The sequence below is a fragment of the Bombina bombina genome, chromosome 1 (genome assembly GCF_027579735.1).
Source record: "Bombina bombina isolate aBomBom1 chromosome 1, aBomBom1.pri, whole genome shotgun sequence".
Taxonomy (NCBI): domain Eukaryota; kingdom Metazoa; phylum Chordata; class Amphibia; order Anura; family Bombinatoridae; genus Bombina; species Bombina bombina.
In genome coordinates, this window is record NC_069499.1 from 1584244116 (window position 1) to 1584269430 (window position 25315).

At 38.1% G+C, this 25315-nt stretch overlaps 1 protein-coding gene across 1 annotated transcript in view; it reads right to left on the reverse strand.

Annotated features, from left to right (window-relative positions):
• The window catches only part of TBCD (tubulin folding cofactor D), a 1563032-nt gene that overhangs the window by 355252 nt on the left and 1182465 nt on the right, over nucleotides 1-25315 (reverse strand). Inside the window, exons 33-34 of the mRNA XM_053710319.1 lie at nucleotides 5373-5531; nucleotides 4496-4634 (exon numbers count right to left, since the gene is read on the reverse strand). Of these exons, the coding sequence (XP_053566294.1) occupies nucleotides 4496-4634; nucleotides 5373-5531 (298 nt within the window). The remainder of the gene's footprint in view (nucleotides 1-4495; nucleotides 4635-5372; nucleotides 5532-25315) is intronic.

The following is a 25315-nucleotide window of genomic DNA, read 5'->3' on the forward strand; positions in this document are numbered from 1 at the left end:
AGGGACTGTAGTATACACACTTAACCTATGGATAGGGAATGTAGTGTACACACTTACCCTATAGATAATAACTATAGTATACACACTTACCCTATGGATAATAACTGTAGTATACACACTTACTCTATGGCTAAGGATTGTAGTATGCACACTTACACTATGGAAATAACTGTAGTATGCACACTTACTCTATGGATAATAACTGTAGTATATACATTTACTCTATGGATAATAACTGTAGTATATACACTTACTATATGGATAATAACTGTAGTATGCACACTTACCCTATTAATAGTAACTGTAGTATACACACTTACTCTATTAATAGTAACTGTAGTATACACACTTACACTATGGATAATAACTGTAGTATACATACTTTCTCTATGGATAGGGACTGTAGTATACACACTTACCCTATGGATAGGGAATGTAGTGTACACACTTACCCTATAGATAATAACTATAGTATACACACTTACCCTATGGATAATAACTGTAGTATACACACTTACTCTATGGCTAAGGATTGTAGTATGCACACTTACACTATGGAAATAACTGTAGTATGCACACTTACTCTATGGATAATAACTGTAGTATATACATTTACTCTATGGATAATAACTGTAGTATGTACACTTACTATATGGATAATAACTGTAGTATGCACACTTTCTCTATGGATAATAACTGTAGTATATACACTTACTATATTAATAATAACTGTATTATACACACTTACTCTATGGATAACTGTAGTATACACACTTACCATATGATTAATAACTGTAGTATACACACTTACAATATGAATAATAACTGTAGTATAAACACTTACACTATGGATAATAACTGTAGCATACACACTTACCCTATGGATAGGGACTGTAGTATACACACTTACCCTATGGATAGTAACTGAAGTATACAAACTTACCCTATGAATAACTGTAGTATATACACTTACCCTATGATTAATAACTGTAGTATACACACTTACCCTATTAATAGTAACTGTAGTATACACACTTACACTATGGATAATAACTGTAGTATACACACTTACCCTATGGATAGGAACTGTAGTATACACACTTATCCTATGGATAGGAACTGTAGTATACACACTTACCCTATGGATAATAACTGCAGTATACATACTTACACTATGAATAATAACTGTAGTATACACACTTACCCTATGGATAAGAACTGTAGAATACACACTTACCCTATTAATAGTAATTGTAGTATACACACTTACACTATGGATAATAACTGTAGTATACACTTACCCTATGGATAGGAACTGTAGTATACACACTTACCCTATGGATAATAACTGTAGTATACATACTTACACTATGAATAATAACTGTAGTATACACACTTACCCTATGGATAGGAACTGTAGTATACACACTTACCCTATGGATAATAACTGTAGTATACATACTTACACTATGAATAATAACTGTAGTATACACACTTACCCTATGGATAATAATGGTAGTATACACACTAACCCTATGGATAGGAACTGTAGTATACACACTTACTCTATGGATAATAACTGTAGTATACACACTTACACTATGAATAATAACTGTAGTGTACACTTACCCTATGGATAGGGACTGTAGTATACACACTTACCCTATGGATAGGAACTGTTGTATAAACACTTACCCTATGGAGAATAATTGTAGTATACACACTTACCCTATGGATAGGAACTGTAGTATACACACTTACCCTATGGAGAATAATTGTAGTATACACACTTACCCTATGGATAGGAACTGTAGTATACACACTTACTCTATGGATAATAACTGTAGTATACACACTTACACTATGAATAATGGTAGTATACACACTTACTCTATAGATAATAACTGTAGTATACACACTTACTCTATGGATAGGGATTGTAGCATATACACTTACTCTATGGATAGGGATTTAGCATATACACTTACCATATTAATAGCAACTCTAGAATACACACTTACACTATGTATAATAACTGTAGTATACACACTTAGCCTATGGATAGGAACTGTAGTATACACACTTACCCAATGGATAATAACGGTAGTATACAAACTTACCCTATGGATAATAACTGTAGTATATACACTTACACTATGAATAATAACTGTAGTATACACACTTACCCTATGGATAGGGACTGTAGTATACACACTTACCCTATGGATAATAACTGTAGTATTATTATTATCGGTTATTTGTAGAGCGCCAACAGATTCTGCAGCGCTAGAATACACACTTACACTATGGATAATAACTGTAGTATACACACTTACCCTATGGATAGGAACTGTAGTATACACACTTACCCAATGGATAATAACTGTAGTATACAAAATTACCCTATGGATAATAATTGTAGTATATACACTTACACTATGAATAATAACTGTAGTATACACACTTATCCTACGGATAGGGACTGTAGTATACAAACTTACCCTATGGATAATAACTGTAGTATATACACTTACACTATGAATAATAACTGTAGTATACACACTTACTCTATGGATAGGAACTGTAGTATACACACTTATCCTATGGATAATAACTGTATTATACACACTTACCCTATGGATAATAACTGTAGTATACACACTTACTCTATGGCTAGGGACTGTAGTATACACAGTTACTCTATGGATAGGGAATGTAGTATACACACTTACCCTATTAATAGTAACTGTAGTATACATACTTACACTATGGATAACTGTAGTATACACACTTACTCTATGGATAATAACTGTAGAATGTACTCTTACTCTATGGATAGAGACTGTAGTATGCACATTTACCCTATGGATAGGGGTTGTAGTATACACATTTACCCTATGGATAGTAACTGTAGTATACACATTTACCCTATGGATAGTAACTGTAGTATACACATTTACCCTATGGATAGTAACTGTAGTATACACATTTACCCTATGGATAGTAACTGTAGTATACACATTTACCCTATGGATAGGGGCTGTAGTATACACACATATTCTATGGATAGTGAATGTAGCATGCACACTTACCCTATGGATAAGGACTGTAGTATACACACTTACCCTATGGATGGTGACTGCAGTATACACACTTACCCTATGGATGGTGACTGTAGTATACACACTTACCCTATGGATGGTGACTGCAGTATACACACTTACCCTATGGATGGTGACTGTAGTATACACACTTACCCTATGGATGGTGACTGTAGTATACACACTTACCCTATGGATGGTGACTGCAGTATACACACTTACCCTATGGATGGTGACTGCAGTATACACACTTACCCTATGGATGGTGACTGTAGTATACACACTTACCCTATGGATAATAACTGTAGTATACACACTTACTCTATGGATAGTGACTGTAGTATACACACTTACTCTATGGATAGTGACTGTAGTATACACACTTACTCTATGGATAGTGACTGTAGTATACACACTTACCCTATGGATAGGGACTGTAGTATACACACTTACCCTATGGATAGTGACTGTAGTATACACACTTACCCTATGGATAGGGACTGTAGTATACACACTTACCCTATGGATAGTGACTGTAGTATACACACTTACCCTATGGATAGTGACTGTAGTATACACACTTACCCTATGGATGGCGACTGTAGTATACACACTTACCCTATGGATGGCGACTGTAGTATACACACTTACCCTATGGATAAAGACTGTAGTATACACACTTACCCTATGGATAGGGACTGTAGTATACACACTTACCCTATGGATAGTGACTGTAGTATACACACTTACCCTATGGATGGCGACTGTAGTATACACACTTACCCTATGGATGGCGACTGTAGTATACACACTTACCCTATGGATAAAGACTGTAGTATACACACTTACCCTATGGATGGTGACTGTAGTATACACATTAACCTATGGATAAAGACTATAGTATACACATAAACCTATGGATAAAGACTGTAGTATACACATTAACCTATGGATAAAGACTGTAGTATACACATTAACCTATGGATAAAGACTGTAGTATACACATTAACCTATGGATAAAGACTGTAGTATACACATTAACCTATGGATAAAGACTGTAGTATACACATTAACCTATGGATAAAGACTGTAGTATACACATTAACCTATGGATAAAGACTGTAGTATACACATTAACCTATGGATAGTGACTGTAGTATACACATTACCCTATGGATAAAGACTGTAGTATACACATTAACCTATGGATAAAGACTGTAGTATACACATTAACCTATGGATAAAGACTGTAGTATACACATTAACCTATGGATAAAGACTGTAGTATACACATTAACCTATGGATAAAGACTGTAGTATACACATTAACCTATGGATAAAGACTGTAGTATACACATTAACCTATGGATAAAGACTGTAGTATACAAACTTACTGTTGATTCTGTTAATCCCCCAACAGACACAGCCAGTCCCATTAACACATAATAGCGGTACAACGGTAATCCCAGAAGCTGGGTGATACATGGGAATGCTTGAGATGGAGCGTTCCAGTTTATAATTTCTCCCTGAGACCTGTACAGTTTAAAAAAAATCATAATTAATTCTGGCCACAAAATGAGCCTCTCTGAAATGTTAACAACAAAAACATGGACATATGTAATCCTTCTCAGGCTTTTGGTAAACATTTGGTGCTGCAATATTTTCTATTAATATATCAGAACTAGGTTAAAATGACAGAAAAGTGCAACTAATGAATCAGTGGGGAGAGGTTTATCATCATTTGTTTTTCTGCAGGGCAGTTTTATTATATTATTTTCGAGCTTTAATAAATCCACATCCTATGAAACAAGATTTATATATATATATATACTGTATATATTCTAGTATATTAGGTTTTGCTATTCTTATGTTACCAACCATGAAACACTTTTTAGACAACACAAAGGGTATTTACAGCTATAGAAGAGGGTCAGGATGTGTGCCAGGGTCAGTTCATGGTTTGGGCTGTATCTGTGGACATAAGTGGCTGGAATGTGTATAATCATATCACCTACAAGTGCATATTTGGGATAACAGCCTGAACTGACATTTCAGCAACACAACACTATTCAGTTTATAATCATAAATGGTCACAAAGGTAAAAGGACTACTGGGCAAATGCTGCCAACACAAAACCCCATTAGGACCTCTGACTTCTGTTTAGTGGGATATAATATACAATAAGGACAAAAGGTCATGGAAAAGAAAGACAGATAATAGTTACAACTGGTGGAATTTACAGAAAATTCTAAACTCCATGGTTTATCTCACCTGGGAATAATCCTCTCCAGATCTTCCCGATGTGGAATATGTGGAATTGGTGGGTTATCAAAGTACAAAAGATTAAGAAATACAGATCCGGCATGAGCTCGGAACCGATCAATTTTTTCCGCTGACTGCTGGGACACGGAACACATCATTCGTTGGCAGCTGCAGGAAAACCACAAGATAGGAGGTAATACCCAGTGAATAATGTCAGACAAGCAGGATTAATACCGTGAGATTCTCTGGCACAAGCACGTTAATATGAGACATATTACTCATCATGCAACATTATTTTGAAGGACATTTCTAAACCCAAAGTTCATTTAAAATGACTTAAAATCTGGAGAGCTGAAGAGGTTGTCACTTTCACAACAGCATCATATATTTATGTAGCTACAAGGTCATCGAATCAGAGACCAATGCTTTGTTATAAAACAAGACACTGGTAAGGCCATACGTTTATAGATTTGTGACAAATGAATGTCACTGAAGCGATTATACCAAGTACAGCATAGACTCTAAGCTAAGAAGAAACATATGATAGAAACTTTAAAGTATATTAGGGACTTAAAGGAACAGTAAAGTAAAAAGTAAACATTTAAGCATGCACTTCCAATTTACTTCAGTTATCGAATAAACTTTGTTCTCTAGGTATCCTTGCTTAAAGACAAAACATAGGTAGGATCATAAGAGTTTAGGAGTGTGCATGTGTCTAGCAGCAAAGTTTGAAGTGATGTAATACAATGTTACTATAGAGTGCTAGACACATGCCCACTCCTGAGTTCGTATGAGCTTACTTAGATTATAGCATTAACAAAGGATACCAGGAGAATGAAGCAAAATAAGTAAATTAGAAGTTTGAGTAAAACTGTATGCTCTGTATAAATCCTGAATATTTAGTTTACTGTCTTTAATGACTTTGATGTGCATGATCCCTTAATTAAAACAGAGGAGTGTGCCCTTTTACATGAGGGGTCACTTGTGCACCTAGCACACACTGAAGCAAGATAGGGGCTCCGCTAGAGACGCCCTCCGGGAAATATTGTGATTAAAAGGACATGATACCCAAATGCTGAAGCAGTTACAAGTGATGCAGCACATCTCATGAACATTTCTATGGAAAAAATGAAGATATTTCCTCAGTAGCCATATCCCATTGCAAAAGGACTTTAAGCAGCCAATCAGGACACGAGTCCTGGGACTTGCAAGGGAGCATGTATCTGGTATGTGCAGATACAGTCACATCATTTCCCTCCTCAGTTTAAGGAAGTTTTACTTTGAAATCTCATGAGATCACAGTAAAGCAAAGTGTGACATCAGCACTGATGAGTCTGATTGGCTGCAGTTTTTGCTTTTAACATGTAGCTGACAGTAGCAATCACCTGTTTCCTTTAACTGCTTTATGGGCTATAAAAGGGGCCCTAGCACCAAAAATAAACACTACAGCAGGACAACTGACCCCTCTTTTAAAGGAGGGCTCACATGCACAGGTGGCTATAAGATGATGACCACGGCAGGAACACCTAACAAAACTATAGGCATATGGAACAACATCAAAGGGTTGGAGTATCCCCAAAGCTGTGCCCCACAAAACATACAAACCAGTGAACCCTTCAAGGGACAGTCAATGCATGGAGATTATTATATAACTGTAGTTATGCATAATGAAACCCCCGTATGTGATAGGATGTTGGATGTATAGTTAAATAAACCTGGGATCCATTTGCACAATTTGAGTACATGACAAAAAACATATCTTTACCATCTAGGGAGTCCAAACTTAGCTTGGAACCTCTTATAGCATAGATTCTGTATGAAAAAACATTTATCTTATCTTAGTATGTTTGTGATACAATGTAAGATAACAAATATATAATATATATCGTTGAAGGTGTATCTGTGACTAATTCTAAAGCAGTGTATTTATATTAAGAACCATTGCTTAGATGTGATCTGAAAAATGGAATGGACTATATGTAAACAATGTGTATGGTCCGTTTTGTATTGCCTGAGGAAACAACCTGTCCATTTGGTCGAGAAACGTGTTGCAGCTAAGATTAAAGCGTTTTATCTTTTGAAATTTCGGAAGTTGTCCTTTGGTTTTATTCTGTTTCCAAGATCATCGGTGTGTCCAGAGTCTCACCGCAGCTTCCACTTGAAGTGTATCCAACTTTGGATTACGGCTGACACCTTTAAGGGGAACCCCCTGAAAACAGTGTACTAGCCACTGTAGAGTGCTAGTCTGCATGCTGGCACCGGTCACAGTACGGTGCAACACCATCTGGTAAGCCTTCTACCTTTCACAGTTTTACACCCACTTGTGGACATACCACACTATGAGGCGCCCTCTTTTTTTTATATCACAGTTATATTAATACACTTTTTACCTCTGTGATTATCTTGTATCAAGCCTCTGCAGACTGCCCCTTATCTTAGTGCTTTTGACAGACTTGCATTTTAGCCAATAAATGCTGACTCCTAGGTAACTCCACAGGAGTGAGCACAATGTTATCTATATGACAGACATGAACTAGCAATGTCTAATTGTAAAAAAACAACTGTCAAAGTGCATTGAGATAAAAGGCAGTTCAACCGCTTAAAAAATTGCCCACCCAGGTTTAGCTTTCCACAGTTGTCTTATTGGAATCCTAAAAGTTTAATTTTGACTAAAATGTCCTTTTAAATTCAATTGCAAACGAACACGTTTACTTTCAACTTGCAATACTTCTGATGCGCAAAGAGCAGCAATAAACCCCTTATTGCTCGCGCACTACAGTTAGCGCGCCACTCGTTATCTAGCCCCTTGTGTTGTTGATGTAAAGGCTCACAGATACAGGTTTGTCAGATCTTAATAAAGTTTTGGGTTTAAATACTAACAGCTAGATTACGAGTTTTGCGTTATGAGCTATGCGATGCTAACATGCAGTTTATTCTCACCACTCACTTACCTGCAGCGCTGGTATTACAGGTTTTTACAAACCCGGCGTTAAGAGGCAAGAAGTGAGCATAGAGCAAAATTGAGCTCCACACTGCACTCCAATATCAGCGCTGCTTAAGTCAGCGGTAAGCTGGTCGTACGTGCTCGTGCACGATTTCCCCATAGACATCAATGGGGAGAGCCGGCTGAAAAAAAGTCTAACACCTGCAAAAAAGCAGCGTAAAACTCAGTAATGCAGCCCCACTGATTCCTATAGGGAAACACATTTTATGTTTACACCTAACACCCTAACATGAACCCTGAGTCTAAACACCCCTAATCTTACACTTATTAACCCCTAATCTGCCGCCCCCAACCTCGCCGTCACTATATTAAATGTATTAACCCCTAAATCTAACCCTAACTTAAATATAATTTAAATAAATAAAATTACTATAATTACCTAAATTATTCCTATTTAAAACTAAATACTTACCTATAGGCAAGTTTGTATTTATTTTAACTAGGTAGAATAGTTACTAAATAGTTATTAACTATTTAATAACTACCTAGCTAAAATAAATACAAATACACCTGTAAAATAAAACCTAACCTAAGTTACACTAACACCTAACACTACACAATTAAATCAATTAACTAAATTAAATACAATTAAATAAATTAAATTAGCTAAATCACAAAAAAAACCCCACTAAATTACAGAAAATAAAAAAAACAAATTACAAGATCTTTAAAGTAATTACACCTAATCTAAAAGCCCTATCAAAATAAAAAAGCCCACCCAAAAAAATAAAAATAAAACTAGCCTAAACTAAACTACCAATAACCCTTAAAAGGGCCTTTTGCGTGGCATTGCCCCAAAGAAATCAGCTCTTTTTACCTGTAAAAAAAAAATACAGGGAGGCGGAGCCAACAGCCAAACTGAGAGGAAGCAACTAGCAGAGGCTCCGTGTACAAATTATATAATTTAAACATTTTTGGCCAAAAAACACATACTAAAATTTATAAATTCTGAGGAGCAAAGCCCTGTGACACCCTGCAGCCCAACTCTCAAGATTTTAGAGCAGTGAGAAGAGCGGCACAGAAATACAGAGAAGTGCTGCCGGGCGGCAAGGACCCGCTCTAACATCCGAAAGCCGGGGGCTAAACTACACACCGGGACACAAGTCACAGACCAACAGGCAAGCAGGGACTCCGGAGGGACAGAACTCCACTCCGGAACCGATTGAGCAAATTTTCAAGCCTTGGAGTTACCGGAGCTATAAGTAGCAGAGGAGTCATCAACAGAGACACGGATATCCAACCGAGAAACACCGGAGGGGTAAGCAAAAAACCCGAATTACCCCTAGAACTAACTCCCAAAGCATCAAACCATATTGATAAGGGTCAGACATTTAGGTGGGGGAGCCACAACTAAATAAAAATAGAACGCAGACAAGAGGTCAGTGGCGCGAAAATACGCCATTTTGAAAACAAAGCCATATTATATATACGCTACGGCTTCACTAATAAAGACTGTGTAACCCCACATAAATAAATAAATATACCTAAAAGGGAAAGGAAAAAGCTATAAGAACAGGAGCAGAACACTCTCAGAGGCTCCTATCAAGGCAGTTATTTGAAAATTGGTCCCGGTGAAGGGAAAGTGCACCACAGAGAAAACAGTCGATACACTCCTTATACACACTGAATCAACCAATTTTTCGATCTGTATTCACAATATATGTCAGTGAACATTAAGATAAAGCAACAGAAAGGGGATTCAGGGTCATAACCCCACGTACACAGACAGAAACCTGCTGAATAATCTGTCCCTCCAACACAGAAACCACTAGACAGCTGCAGGGCCAGCTCACAAGAAATATAAAAATCTAAAACCCTTTAACTTCAGACATCCTCACTGTTGACCTGGAGACTCAGATAGGGGTGCAATACAACTTCTAGGAGCATAAGAGAATTGATTACCAGAAACACCCTAAACATATACATATTAAGATATCACAACATTACTGATTCCCCAGAGGAAGTGGGGGCTACAGAAATACGAAACTGTATGATGGGCCTAATGTTTGAAATGTGAACAACTACTCAGATTATGCTGGGGGAAAAGATTCTTTAGCTACAACAAAGAAAACTGCGTCATAGTGATGTTTAAGATGATATAGAAATAACTTTCACACCTCTTGTTACTATTTCTAATTATTGCCTGCTTTACTAATTACATCAAGGTAAACTTAGGGTCACGCTAACAAGTGAGGGGAGATAGGTTGCTACAACTTTGAACTTTGAACACGTCTGCAGCCTAAACAGCCACTGAGCAAAGGGGATATTCACTTATTTATTTCTCTTACCTCCCTCCTTTTCTGCAAATCTCTGGATTCCACTCACCCAACTACATAATGACCGCTAAAAGAACCACTAAGGGCGATAAAACAATTAAGCCAACAGCCATGTCAACATTTTTTAAGCCCTCCCAAACAAATAAACAAACAGTGGGCACAGAAGCAGACGAAGAATCTGACACTGAAGTTCTACAACAACTACAAGATGACAGCCCGATAACAAAGGCTGACCTTAAGCTCTTGGTTTCCAAGAAAGATATTGCAGATAACTTCGAAAAGCTTTGGGAGAAGATCGATTCTATACACTCATCAGTAACAAGCAGCCTCTCTGAATTCAAGACTGAACTACTTGAGTTAGGTAATAGAGTTGAGACACTGGAGGATCAAAAAGACTCCATGGTGGAACAAGTAGATGAGATATCACAAGACTTAGCGACACAACAACAAATGTTAGAAGAATTTCAAGACAAAATGGAGGACCTGGAGAACAGGAGCAGGAGGAACAATATCCGCCTTAAAGGGGTTCCAGAAGAAGTCACTCCAGCGGATATTCCACCATACCTTACTCAACTCTTCACGCAAGTTACAAATTCTCCATCAGACTATGTTTTTCATATCGAGAGAGCCCACAGAGCGCTAAAACCTAGGCCTAAACCAGGTCTACCCCCAAGAGACATTATAGTTAAACTAACATTCTTTCCAGATAAAGATAAAATTCTGCAGGCTGCAAGGAAAAATCCAACTCTCAAATTTCAAGGCAACGTGATACAGTTCTACCAAGACCTTAGTGTACGAACACTTCAGAGGAGGGGAACACTACGCCCTCTTACCACTATACTCAGGAAACACCAAATACAATACAGATGGGGATTCCCATTCGCCCTGCACATAATAAAGGACTCCAAGACAATCACGTTAAAAGACCCAGAAGACATACCAGAGATTTGTAAGATCCTATCTTTAGAAATACCCAACATCCCTACAGCAACAATGACTCCGACAAGAAGTAAAAACACAGACAGGCAACCAGACCCACCAAAATGGCAGACAATAAACCATAAAAAACAAAAACTCAGAGAAACAAGAGGGAAAATTTCCTAGAAGACCCTTTGCAATACCAGAGCAAACATAGATACATGCTTTCCAAAATAAAGTGATTGGAGAAGAGCGAGGATTAAAAAGACTAAATGAGATAACTTCAGTTTGTCTTACAATCACATGTGAGGAAGAAGGCATGTGTGTTTTGACCCTTTGCGGGGTCAATGAGAGGGAGCCCCACTTCTGGGGTTCTCTTCCGGACTGCAGGTGCGGGGGTCCTATGATGCAGTTAGGGACACAGGTCCCCCCAGCGTAATAGACTTTTTTTTTTCTTTTTTTACCTTTGTGTATCTCCACAATACTTTACAGGTTACCTATTGAGAGCCCTAGGGTTAAGGGCTTTAAACAGTTATTTACTAAGTTTGTTTTCATGTATTTTCTTTTTGATTCCCTCCTCCCTCCCAGTGACGACACAACATTGATCACCTACTCTAACCATGACTTGCGGGAAACCATCCAGCTAAACAGCCAGTCTAGAGATTCTCAGGTAATAGATGTCTTTATACATTACACTAAAACACACAAATCAACATGATCCCTAAAATAAAGATACTATCCCACAATGTGAGAGGGTTAAATACCGATGTTAAAAGGCGCATCGCAATGACACAATACACATCTTTGCAGGCTAATATACTATTCCTCCAAGAGACCCACTTTCTTGAGAACAAAATTCCAAAATATTGGGTGAAACACTTTAACATACACTATCACTCCACAGCAACATCTAAAAAGAGAGGTACATCTATTCTGATACACTCCTCACTCAATTTCACACAAGAAAGTATACTAACAGATACTGACGGGAGATACCTGATAGTGAGAGGTAGAATTTCAAATTCAGAAGTAACGCTCTGCAATATATATGCGCCAAACGAGAATCAACATGAATTCTTCAAACACATATCACATCTACTCACACAGTGGTCACACACTAAAATATTTTTAGCCGGAGATTTTAATATAACTATGATGCCTATTAGCCCAATCAACAACAAACCCCTAACCAACAAGCAATCCAGACACAACCGCATAGTTAAATCAATTAAAGAAAGCCTATTACCTCATTCTGTGATAGAGACTTGGAACACTTTATATGGCCCAACAGGAGAGACCACATTCTTTTCGGCAGCACATAAGACCTATGTTAGGTTGGATTATATATATGTGAGCCAGATCTTACAACCCCTACTCAATAGTTCTCAGATACACACTTGTGTGTGGTCTGACCACTCAATCCTCACCTTACAGGTGGAGGGATTGTGTGACCCAAAGAGAAGTAAAACGTGGACCTTTGACCCGTCATATGTCAAAAAACCCCAAACACATGACAACGTACTTAAACAATTACTGGAGTATTGGCAAATAAACACTAACACTGCTAGCAATCCAGGAATTACATGGGCAGCACACAAAGCAGTCATAAGGGGTATCCTCATTAAAGGAAAAACAACACAGGTCCAGCAATACAGACAACAATTAAAACAATTATATACTGAAATTGAAGAATTAGAAAAAAGACACAAACACTTCAAAACTAAAGCTATCCTAAACACTCTCAGCACCAAGCGAACGGCATTAGCCTCACTACTTCACTCACAAGCAACAAGGGCCATCCATAAAATTCAAGCACAGTACTTTATATATGCAAACAAGCCAGATAGATACATGGCACATAAAATCAGAGAGAGATGTAGGATCTCTGCGATCCCCGCTATTGAGACACCAAACAACACCCTAACATCACACCCTCAGGAAATAGTAGACATATTCGCGACATACTATGGAACATTATATGATGGGGAAAAAGTTACACATAATGAAGAGACAGACACATTAGCCGCAACATTTTTCTCCCAAGATTTGTTACGAACAATATCCAAAGAACAGGGGGAAGCGCTTAACGCACCAATTTCCTGTATGGAAGTATTAGGGGCTATTAAGGATCTTAAACCCGGGAAGGCAGCAGGACCAGATGGCTTCCCTGCCGAATATTATAAACTTTTTAAAACAGCACTAACCCCACATCTAGTTAAATTTTGTAACTACATTATGGAGGGGGGAAATATACCACCTGAACTACTAGCTGCTAAAATAGTGGTGATTCCCAAACCTGCGAGAGATCATAAGAAATGTCAGAATTATCGCCCAATATCCCTTATCAATCAAGACCTTAAAATTTTTACGAAAATTATAGCGAATCGTCTCAAACATGTTGTCCCACATCTGGTTCACCCAGACCAGGTGGGTTTTGTCAAAGGTAGAGAAGCCCCAGACAATATACGGAAAGTGACTAATCTCATTCAAATTTTGGGGGAGACACGAACGCCTTCTCTGCTCCTCTCATTGGATGCGGAGAAGGCGTTCGACAGGATTGATTGGGACTACATGTTCTTAACATTAAGTAAAATGGGATTCGAAGGGGCATTTATAAAAGCCTTGAGAACTATCTACTCATGCCCGGGAGCGCAAGTCTCAGCAGCAGGTTATAAATCAAAACCATTCCCAATCCGAAATGGGACCAGACAGGGGTGTCCCCTCTCCCCATTGCTTTTTGCGCTATGTATAGAGCCTCTAGCGGCTAAAATTTGTTCGCAGCCAGACATAACGGGAATCAAGATAGACGCTTCAGAGTATAAATTAGCACTCTTTGCGGATGATATTTTACTAACCTTGACAAACCCATTGATAACCCTACCCAACTTATACCAAACAATAAAAACCTTCTCTGACATCTCGGGGTTTAAGATTAATCCAGAAAAATGCGAAGCCCTACCAATCGCAATCCCCCAGCAAACCCAAACATTACTAGAAACAAACTTCAACTTCAAATGGATGAAACACACACTAAAATATCTAGGAATACACCTCCCGACCTGCCACACACAACTATATAAAGTAAACTATATCCCTTTATTCAGACAAATTAAACAAGACCTCTCAAAATGGAAAAGCTTTAAGTTTTCATGGCTAGGTAGGGTAGCAGCAGTGAAAATGAATGCCATGCCACGGATTCTATATCTATTTAGAACTCTTCCCATTAAAGTAATAAAATCAGACCTAGAAACATTACAGAAAGAAATATTGGTGTTTATCAGAGGCACCAAAATAAATAGGATAGCAAAATCGGTCTTAATCAGACATAAATCGCTAGGGGGAATTGGGGTCCCTAATCTACTAGATTATTACAACTCTGCTAGGCTAGCCCAAGATACTCTGCTTTTGAAAAGATCTAGGGAGGTTATATGGCCCACTCTAGAAGCAAAGATGGGAGGCTGGGGTGAGATAGATGCGATAATCTGGGACCATGAGACAGCACAAAAAAACGGTGGGAGCCCCAGACCTTACACCACAAATCTAACAGTGCAGACATGGAATACAGCTAGGACAAAATATCACCTTATACCACAGTATTCCTTATACGTACCAATAAGATACATAATCCCAGGAGAACTTGGGGATCAACTCAAGAAATGGGAAAATAAAGGCTTGTACAGAGTAGCGGACTACATGGCGGGTGGGAAAATACTTTCGTATACCCAACTACAGTCGAGATTAGACCCACTAAAGCTACATTGGTACATGTACTTACAGATCTCCTCGGCTATGCAATCATACCTTAAACACCCCCGTGATGACATTACCACCTTAATAGAAACTTTCAGCAAATCAGAAAGCCGAGATAAGCGTACTATCTCTTTACTTTATATAAACATACAATCCACCCAAAACACCACTAAAACACCAACTATGCTGGCCTGGGAGCAGGAACTACACATAAGTAAAGACATCAAAGAGTGGGAAAAAATATTTCAGGAAGCTGAGAAGGGTCTCATAAGTGTAGATCTGAAGGAAAATGTTGCCAAAACCATATATCGCTGGTATTTGACTCCCTTAAGAACAGCCCATATGAGTTCTCTAGGGAATAGATTATGCTATAGAGGGTGCGGGGAAATAGGAACATATAAACATATGTGGTGGGATTGCAAAGAAGTATCAGAAGTATGGAAAAAATTGTCAGCCTTTCTTAGCCAGATCCTAGATGAACACATTACCCTCACAATACAACAAGCTCTTCTCCATGAACATATCCACGCATATAATAAACATATTAACACGTTTATCAGGATATTATGCACAATCACGAGGATCTGCATAGCTAGGTACTGGAAAACCGGAGTTCCCACCTGGACAGAAATACTCAATAAAACCCATCACACATACACTATGTATGAGATAGCATCAGGTATTCTAGACAATAAAGACACGGTTCAAGCCGTATGGTACTACTGGATAAGCAGATAGAACTTACTCAGACGATTTAGCAGGAAGATAAACCTTTAAATAGTCAGAGCTAGAAAAACAAGGTAAACTCATTGATGTTTATATTAGATAAACTATAGAAAACTGTATCGTCACTCCCCTTCCCCCCCAATACAACCCCACCCTTCCCTTCTCTTCCTGATAATACACCTAAGTTATTTAACCTTGCCTCTGTATGTTATTCCAATCTTTGAATATGAGGATATCAATGGATATGACGGAATATCTTGGATATAAACACTTTCTGACAATGTATTGATATAAACGTAGATAGATAAAATATATATGAGGATGTAACAACCTATGAGAAGTTATGCATTGTTCTAGCAGAAAGTTAGAGAAAGTAAAGGAGTCCTCTAGGCATCTATTAGAATATATTACCATTATATAGATGGAGATTTCGAGGACTCAATTAACTACAACCAGAAACCTATAGATTGTTGTCGTTTATAGTGTAACTTGATCATCCTATACTCCAAGCCTATTGTAAACTTACCTCATAATACGCCTCAATACAGAGGTCGCTAGAGGGAAGGATTCTTGGCTATTTGATTGTTAAACAGTTAATAGTGTTTTTTCTGTTCATTATTAAAAAAAAAAAAAAAATATTTAAACATAAAAAAAAAATACAAACAACCTGTAATGATAACCTGTGGCTTTAAGAGATTTAACAATCCTGGCACAATATAGTGCGTAATAAAAGTTTAGATGTTTCAGTTATTTTTTAGAGATCTGCAAAACTTGCAAACCAATACAATATAATTGGAGTAATCTGGCCTGAGTAACTAGAGATAAGATATATAGGAAATATAGGTTTATTTAGTTACATAGGCAAGGGAATTGGAAAATAGTTAAACATCAGGTGCAGACTGAATCGGTGGCGAGGATCACTATAAACTGGAAAGGTAATTTGCAGCACAATTCATAACACAAACTGGTACACAAACTAATGTTGAGTCAGTGCTAGTTGGTAAAAAACAGAGTGATGTAAATATGCAGCAAATTGCAGTACTCACGGAACCTTGCACATATGCTGCTGAGATGCCTTGCAGAGGTTTTGTTTTGTCACTTTGTTGACTAATTTTCAAGTCTAAGAGAAAATCAGAAGCCAGTCCCAAAACGCAAGATTTAGCTATTACTGTGGTGGGTTGTGCGTCAACAGTGTTTTTTATATAGTCTAGATAGGGCGTCAGCCTTAGTATTCTTTGTGCCTAGGCGGTAGGTGATGGTGTATGAAAACCTGGAGAAATACAGACTCCATCTAAGTTGACGTACTGATAAGGTGCGGTTTGTTTGTAAATACTGTATATTTTTGTGATCTGTCTCCATTGGTCCAGAAGAACACTTAATGGCTAATAATTCTTTTTCCCCAACGGGGTAATTCAATTCCGGTTGGGTCAACACTCTGGAGTAATACAATATAGGATGTAGAGGATCCTTTAGAGTCTTTCTTTGTGATAGGACAGAACCAATAGCATGTTCTGATGCATCAACTTTGAGAACGAAGTGGTAAGAAGTTTCTGGTATTTGCAAAACGGGGGACGTACTGAAACATCTTTTAAGTTGGTCAAAGGCTTGTTGACAAGAGAAATCCCAAGAGAAATTGTGTATAAATCTTCTGTAAAAATTAGTGAAGCCCAGGAAGCTGGACTTGCTATTGGGTCTTGGCCAGTTAGTTATAGCTAGAACTTTATCATTTTCCATTCTGATTTCGTTTTGATTGATACAATAACCAAGAAATGAGATCTGTGTGGTACTAAAGGTACACTTTTCGAGTTTCACAAACAGTCTGTGGGTTCTTAATCTAGAGAGAACAACCCTAATATGTTTAAATATGGTCAGTTGTATTGTTGGGAAAAATGTAAATATCATCTAAGTATACAACTAAAAAGGTGTCAAGTATGTCCCTGAATATGTCATTGATAAAGTTCTGGAATGTTGCCGGCGCATTGCACAGACCGAATGGCATGACTGTATACGCATACAGACCATACCGAGTCCTAAATGCAGTCAGCCACTCGTCACCGGACCTTATTCTAACAAGGTTATAGGCACCTTTTAAATCAAGTTTAGTGAAATATTTGGCACCACGTAACCTCTCAATCAACTCAGGAATAAGTGGCAATGGGTATCTATTCTTTTTTGTACGCTTATTCAATTCCCTATAGTCAATAATAGGGCGGAGAGACACATCCTTGTTTTTTACAAAAAAGATTCCCGCACCTGCAGGGGAAGATGAGGGTCTAATAAACCCTTTCTTCAAATTTTCTGTAATGTATTCTTTTAAGTAGTCAAGTTTGACCTTGGACAATGGTCTCCATGGACTTTATAGTTGACCTACCTAAGTCACAGGGATACACTGGCATATTCGTAGTGGTAGATCTCTTCTCAAAAATGGCCCATTTTATTCCAACTAAATCTCTTCCATCTGTCCAGGAGACAGCTGAACTTTTCATCAAAGAAATTTGCTGCATATTTTTACCAACTAGCACTCACTCAACATTAGTTTGTGTACCAGTTTGTGTTATGAATTGTGCTGCAAATTACCTTTCCAGTTTATAGTGATGCTCGCCACAGATTCAGCCTGCACCTGATGTTTAACTATTTTCCAATTCCCTTGCCTATGTAACTAAAGAAACCTATATTTCCTATATATCTTATCTCTAGTTACTCAGGCCAGATTACCCCAATTATATTGTATTGGTTTGCAAGTTTTGCAGATCTCTAAAAAATAACTGTAACATCTAAACTTTTATTACGCACTATATTGTGCCAGGATTGTTAAATCTCTTAAAGCCACAGGTTATCATTCCACAACCCCCCCAACAGTAAAACCCACCACCCACACAACCAACCCCCCAAATAAAAGTCTAACTAAAAAAAACTAAGCTCCCCATTGCCCTGAAAAGGGCATTTGGATGGACATTGCCCTTAAAAGGGCATTTAGCTCCATTGCTGCCCAAAGCCCTAACCTAAAAAATAGACCCACCCAATACACCCTTGAAAATCCTAACACTAACCCCCGAAGATTCACTTACCGGGAGAAGTCTTCATCCAAGCAGCAAAATGTCCTCAACGAAGCCGGCAGAAGTGGTCCTCCAGACGGGCAGAAGTCTTCATCCAGACGGAATCTTCTATCTTCATCCTTCTGACGCGGAGCGGCTCCATCTTCAAGACATCCGGCGCGGAGCATCCTCTTCAATCGACGGCTTCTTCGGAATTAATGTTCCTTTATGTGACGTCATCCAATATGGCGTCCCTTAGATTCCGATTGGCTGATAGAAATCTATCAGCCAATCGGCATAAAGGTAGAAAAAATCCTATTGGCTGAGGCAATCAGCCAATAGGATTGAGTTTGCATTCTATTGGCTCATTGAAACAGCCAATAGAATGCCAGCTCAATCCTATTGGCTGATTGCATCAGCCAATAGGATTTTGTCTACCTTAATTCCGATTGGCTGATAGAATTCTATCAGCTAATCGGAATCTAAGGGACGCCATCTTGGATGGCGTCACTTAAATAAACATTAATTCGGAAGAAGCCGTCGATTGAAGAGGATGTTCCGCGCCGGATTTCTTGAAGATGGAGCCGCTCCGCGTCGGAAGGATGAAGATAGAAGATGCCGTCTGGATGAAGACTTCTGCCCGTCTGGAGGACCACTTCTGCCGGCTTCGTTGAGGACATCTTGCTGCTTGGATGAAGACTTCTCCCGGTAAGTGAATCTTCGGGGGTTAGTGTTAGGATTTTCAAGGGTGTATTGGGTGGGTCTATTTTTTAGGTTAGGGCTTTGGGCAGCAATGGAGCTAAATGCCCTTTTAAGGGCAATGTCTATCCAAATGGCCTTTTCAGGGCAATGGGGAGCTTAGTTTTTTTTAGTTAGGCTTTTATTTGGGGGGTTGGTTGTGTGGGTGGTGGGTTTTACTGTTGGGGGGGTTGTGGAATGATAACCTGTGGCTTTAAGAGATTTAACAATCCTGGCACAATATAGTGCGTAATAAAAGTTTAGATGTTACAGTTATTTTTAAGAGATCTGCAAAACTTGCAAACCAATACAATATAATTGGAGTACATCAGGTGCAGACTGAATAGGTGGAGAGGATCACTATAAACTGGAAAGGTAATTTGCAGCACAATTCATAACACAAACTGGTACACAAACTAATGTTGAGTCAGTGCTAGTTGGTAAAAAAACAGAGTGATGTAAATATGCAGCAAATTGCAGTACTCACGGAACCTTGCACATATGCTGCTGAGATGCCTTGCAGAGGTTTTGTTTTGTCACTTTGTTGACTAATTTTCAAGTCTAAGAGAACATCAGAAGCCAGTCCCAAAACGCAAGATTTAGGTATTACTGTGGTGGGTTGTGCGTCAACAGTGTTTTTTTTCTATAGTCTGGATAGGGCGTCAGCCTTAGTATTCTTTGTGCCTAGGCAGTAGGTGATGGTGTATGAAAACCTGGAGAAATACAGACTCCATCTAAGTTGACGTGCTGATAATGTGCGGTTTGTTTGTAAATACTGTAAATTTTTGTGATCTGTCTCCATTGGTCGAAAGAACACTTAATGGCTAATAATTCTTTTTCCCCAACGGGGTAATTCAATTCCGGTTGGGTCAACACTCTGGAGTAATACAATATAGGATGTAGAGGATCCTTTAGAGTCTTTCTTTGTGATAGGACAGAACCAATAGCATGTTCTGATGCATCAACTTTGAGAACGAAGTGGTAAGAAGTTTCTGGTATTTGCAAAATGGGGGACGTACTGAAACATCTTTTAAGTTGGTCAAAGGCTTGTTGAAAAGAGAAATCCCAAGAGAAATTGTGTATAAATCTTCTGTAAAAATTAGTGAAGCCCAGAAACGAAGCCGGCAGAAGTGGTCCTCCAGACGGGCAGAAGTCTTCATCCAGACGGAATCTTCTATCTTCATCCTTCTGACGCGGAGCGGCTCCAACTTCAAGACATCCGGCGCGGAGCATCCTCTTCAATAGACGGCTTCTTCGGAATGAATGTTCCTTTACGTGACATCATCCAATATGGCGTCCCTTAGATTCCGATTGGCTGATAGAAATCTATCAGCCAATCGGAATAAAGGTAGAAAAAATCCTATTGGCTCATTGGAACAGCCAATAGAATGCCAGCTCAATCCTATTAGCTGATTGCATCAGCCAATAGGATTTTTTCTATCTTAATTCCGATTGGCTGATAGAATTCTATCAGCCAATCGGAATCTAAGGGACGCCATCTTGGATTGCGTCACTTAAATAAACATTCATTCGGAAGAAGCCGTCGATTGAAGAGGATGTTCCGCGCCGGATTTCTTGAAGATGGAGCCGCTCCGGGTCGGAAAGATGAAGATAGAAGATGCCGTCTGGATGAAGACTTCTGCCCGTCTGGAGGACCACTTCTGCCCCTCTGGAGGACCACTTCTGCCGGCTACGTTGAAGACATCTTGCCGCTTGGATGAAGACTTCTCCTGGTAAGTGAATCTTCGGGGGTTAGTGTTAGGATTTTTTAAGGGTGTATTGGGTGGATTTATTTTTTAGGTTAGGGCTTTGGGCTGCAATAGAGCTAAATTCCCTTTTAAGGGCAATGCCCATCCAAATGCCCTTTTCAGGGCAATGGGGAGCTTAGTTTTTTTTTAGTTAGGCTTTTATTTGGGGGGGTAGGTTGTGTGGGTGGTGAGTTTTACTGTTGGGGGGGTTGTTTGTATTTTTTTTACAGGTAAAGGAGCTGATTTCTTTGGGGCAATGCCCTGCAAAAGGCCCTTTTAAGGGCTATTGGTAGTTTAGTTTAGGCTAGGTTTTTTGTTTATTTTGGGGGGGCTTTTTTATTTTGATAGGGCTCTTAAATTAGGTGTAATTAGTTTAAAGATCTTGCAATTTGTTTTTTTATTTTCTGTAATTTAGCGTTTGTTTTTTTGGTAATTTAGCTAATTTTATTTAATTTTTTAATTGTATTTAACGTAGGGAATTTATTTAATTGTAGTGTAGTGTTAGGTGTTAGTGCAACTTAGGTTAGGTTTTATTTTACAGGTAAATTTGTATTTATTTTAGCTAGGTAGTTATTAAATAGTTAATAACTACTTAGTAACTATTCTACCTAGTTAAAATAAATACAAACTTGCCTGTAAAATAAAAATAAACCCTGAGATAGCTACAATGTAACTATTAATTATATTGTAGCTATCTTAGGGTTTATTTTATAGGTAAGTATTTAGTTTTAAATAGGAATAATTTAGGTAATGATAGTAATTTATATTTAGATTTATTTAAATTATATTTAAGTTAGGGGTGTTAGGGTTAGACTTACATTTAAAGGTTAATAAATTTAGAATAGTGGCGGCGACGTTGGGGACGGCAGATTAGGGGTTAATAAATGTAGGTAGGTGTCGGTGATGTTGGGGTCAGCAGATTAGGGGTGAATAAATATAATGTAGGTGGCGGCGATGTCCGGAGCGGAAGATTAGGGGTTAATAAGTATAATGTAGGTGGCGGCGATGTTGGGGGCAGCAGATTAGGGGTTAATAATATTTAACTAGTGTTTGTGAGGCGGGAGTGCGGCGGTTTAGGGGTTAATATGTTTATTATAGTGGCGGCGATGACTCGTAATACAAGCGGGCGTAAAAAAGCAGCGTTAAGACCTGTTAACGCTGCTTTTTCACCTTACCGTAAAACTCGTAATCTAGGCGATAGGGAATAATGACTGCTATGTGCTACTCTGTACGTCATAGAAATTACACAAAATGATTTATTTTTTTGCATTTCATATGATTGTGTTTTCCAGTATTATGATATTGGTATTGTATAAATGCAATGTGGCCAAACAACTAAAAATAGCTCCAACACAAGGGCAAGAAAATGGCTCAGCAGCAAAATAGTTATTAAAGCTGAGGCTGTAATTATTTATTTATACAAAAGCAAGAAGTCAATATAACATTGAAGGGTAACAAGTTCTGGAGTAATTAGAGGATGCACCGAAAGGTGGTTGGTTCATCAAATAAACTTCCATTGGGGCGGTAAAGAGTAGGTATGTGCAAGATGTGTTACTCAAACAAATTCCACATATGACCGGGGGAGGCAGCATTCACCTATTTTCAGTATCGGATATTTTAGTGCTAAAGTGCAAGACACACAGATCTGGATTTGCACTTTAACAATAATCTATCGGCATCAAAAATAGCTGAATATTGATACCTGTGGCCATATTTTAAATTAGTTTGACTAACAAATTTTCCACATACCTAATAAAGACAGGCACTGTGAAGCACTTCAAGAAAGCCTGGGATAAGCATAAGGCTATGCTAAGTACTAATTAATGCCTGGGATAACCATAAGGCTATTCTACATACTAACTAATGCCTGGGATAAGCATAAGGTTATCCTACATATTAATTAATGTCTGGGATAAGCATAAGGCTATTCTACATACTAACTAATGCCTGGGATAAGCATAAGGTTATCCTTCATATTAATTAATGTCTGGGATAAGCATAAGGATATCCTACATACTAATTAATGTCTGGGATAAGCATAAGGCTATTCTACATACTAACTAATGCCTGGGATAAGCATAAGGCTATTCTACATACTAACTAATGCCTGGGATAAGCATAAGGCTATCTTACGTACTAATTAATGCCTGGGATAAGCATAAGGCTATTCTACATATTAACTAATGCCTGGGATAAGCATGAGACTATCTTAGATACTAATTAATGCATAAGGCTATCCTACTTACAATTTAATGCCTGAGTTAAGCATAAGGCTATTCTACTTACAATGTAATGCCTGGGATAAGCATAAGGCTATTCTACATACTAGTTAATGCATGGGATAAGCAAAAGGCTATAATACATACTAATTAATGCCTGGGATAAGCATAAAGCTATCCTACATACTAACTAATGCCTTGGATAAGCACAAGGCTATCCTACATACTAATTAATGTCTGGGATAAGCATAAGGCTATCTTACGTACTAATTAATGCCTGGGATAAGCATAAGGCTATCCTACATACTAACTAATGCCTGGGATAAGCATGAGACTATCCTAGATACTAATTAATGCATAAGGCTATCCTACTTACAATTTAATGCCTGAGATAAGCATAAGGTTATTCTACTTACAATTTAATGCCTGGGATAAGCATAAGGCTACCCTACATACTAATTAATGCTTGGGATAAGCATAATGCTATCCTACTTACAATTTAATGCCTGGGATAAGCATAAGACTATTCTACATACTAGTTAATGCATGGGATAAGCATAACACTATCCTACTTACAATTTAATGCCTGGGATAAGCATAAGGCTATTCTACATACTAGTTAATCCTTGGGATAAGCATAACACTATCCTACTTACAATGTAATGCCTGGGATAAGCATAAGGCTATTCTACATACTAGTTAATGCATGGGATAAGCAAAAGGCTATAATACGTACTAATTAATGCCTGGGATAAGCATAAAGCTATCCTACATACTAACTAATGCCTTGGATAAGCACAAGGCTATCCTACATACTAATTAATGTCTGGGATAAGCATAAGGCTATCTTACGTACTAATTAATGCCTGGGATAAGCATAAGGCTATCCTACATACTAACTAATGCCTGGGATAAGCATGAGACTATCCTAGATACTAATTAATGCATAAGGCTATCCTACTTACAATTTAATGCCTGAGATAAGCATAAGGTTATTCTACTTACAATTTAATGCCTGGGATAAGCATAAGGCTACCCTACATACTAATTAATGCTTGGGATAAGCATAATGCTATCCTACTTACAATTTAATGCCTGGGATAAGCATAAGACTATTCTACATACTAGTTAATGCATGGGATAAGCATAACACTATCCTACTTACAATTTAATGCCTGGGATAAGCATAAGGCTATTCTACATACTAGTTAATCCTTGGGATAAGCATAACACTATCCTACTTACAATTTAGTGCATGGGATAAGCATAAGGCTATACTACGTGCTAATTAATGCCTGGGATAAGCATAAGGCTATCCTACATACTAATGCCTGGGATAAGCATAAGGCTACCCTACGTACCAATTAATGCCTGGGATAAGCATAAGACTATACACTGCATACTAATTAACGCCTGGGATAAGCATAAGGCTATATGACATACTAATTAATGCCTGGGATAAGCATTAGGCTATACTGCATACTAATTAATGCCTGGGATAAGCATGAGACTATCATAGATACTAATTAATGCATAAG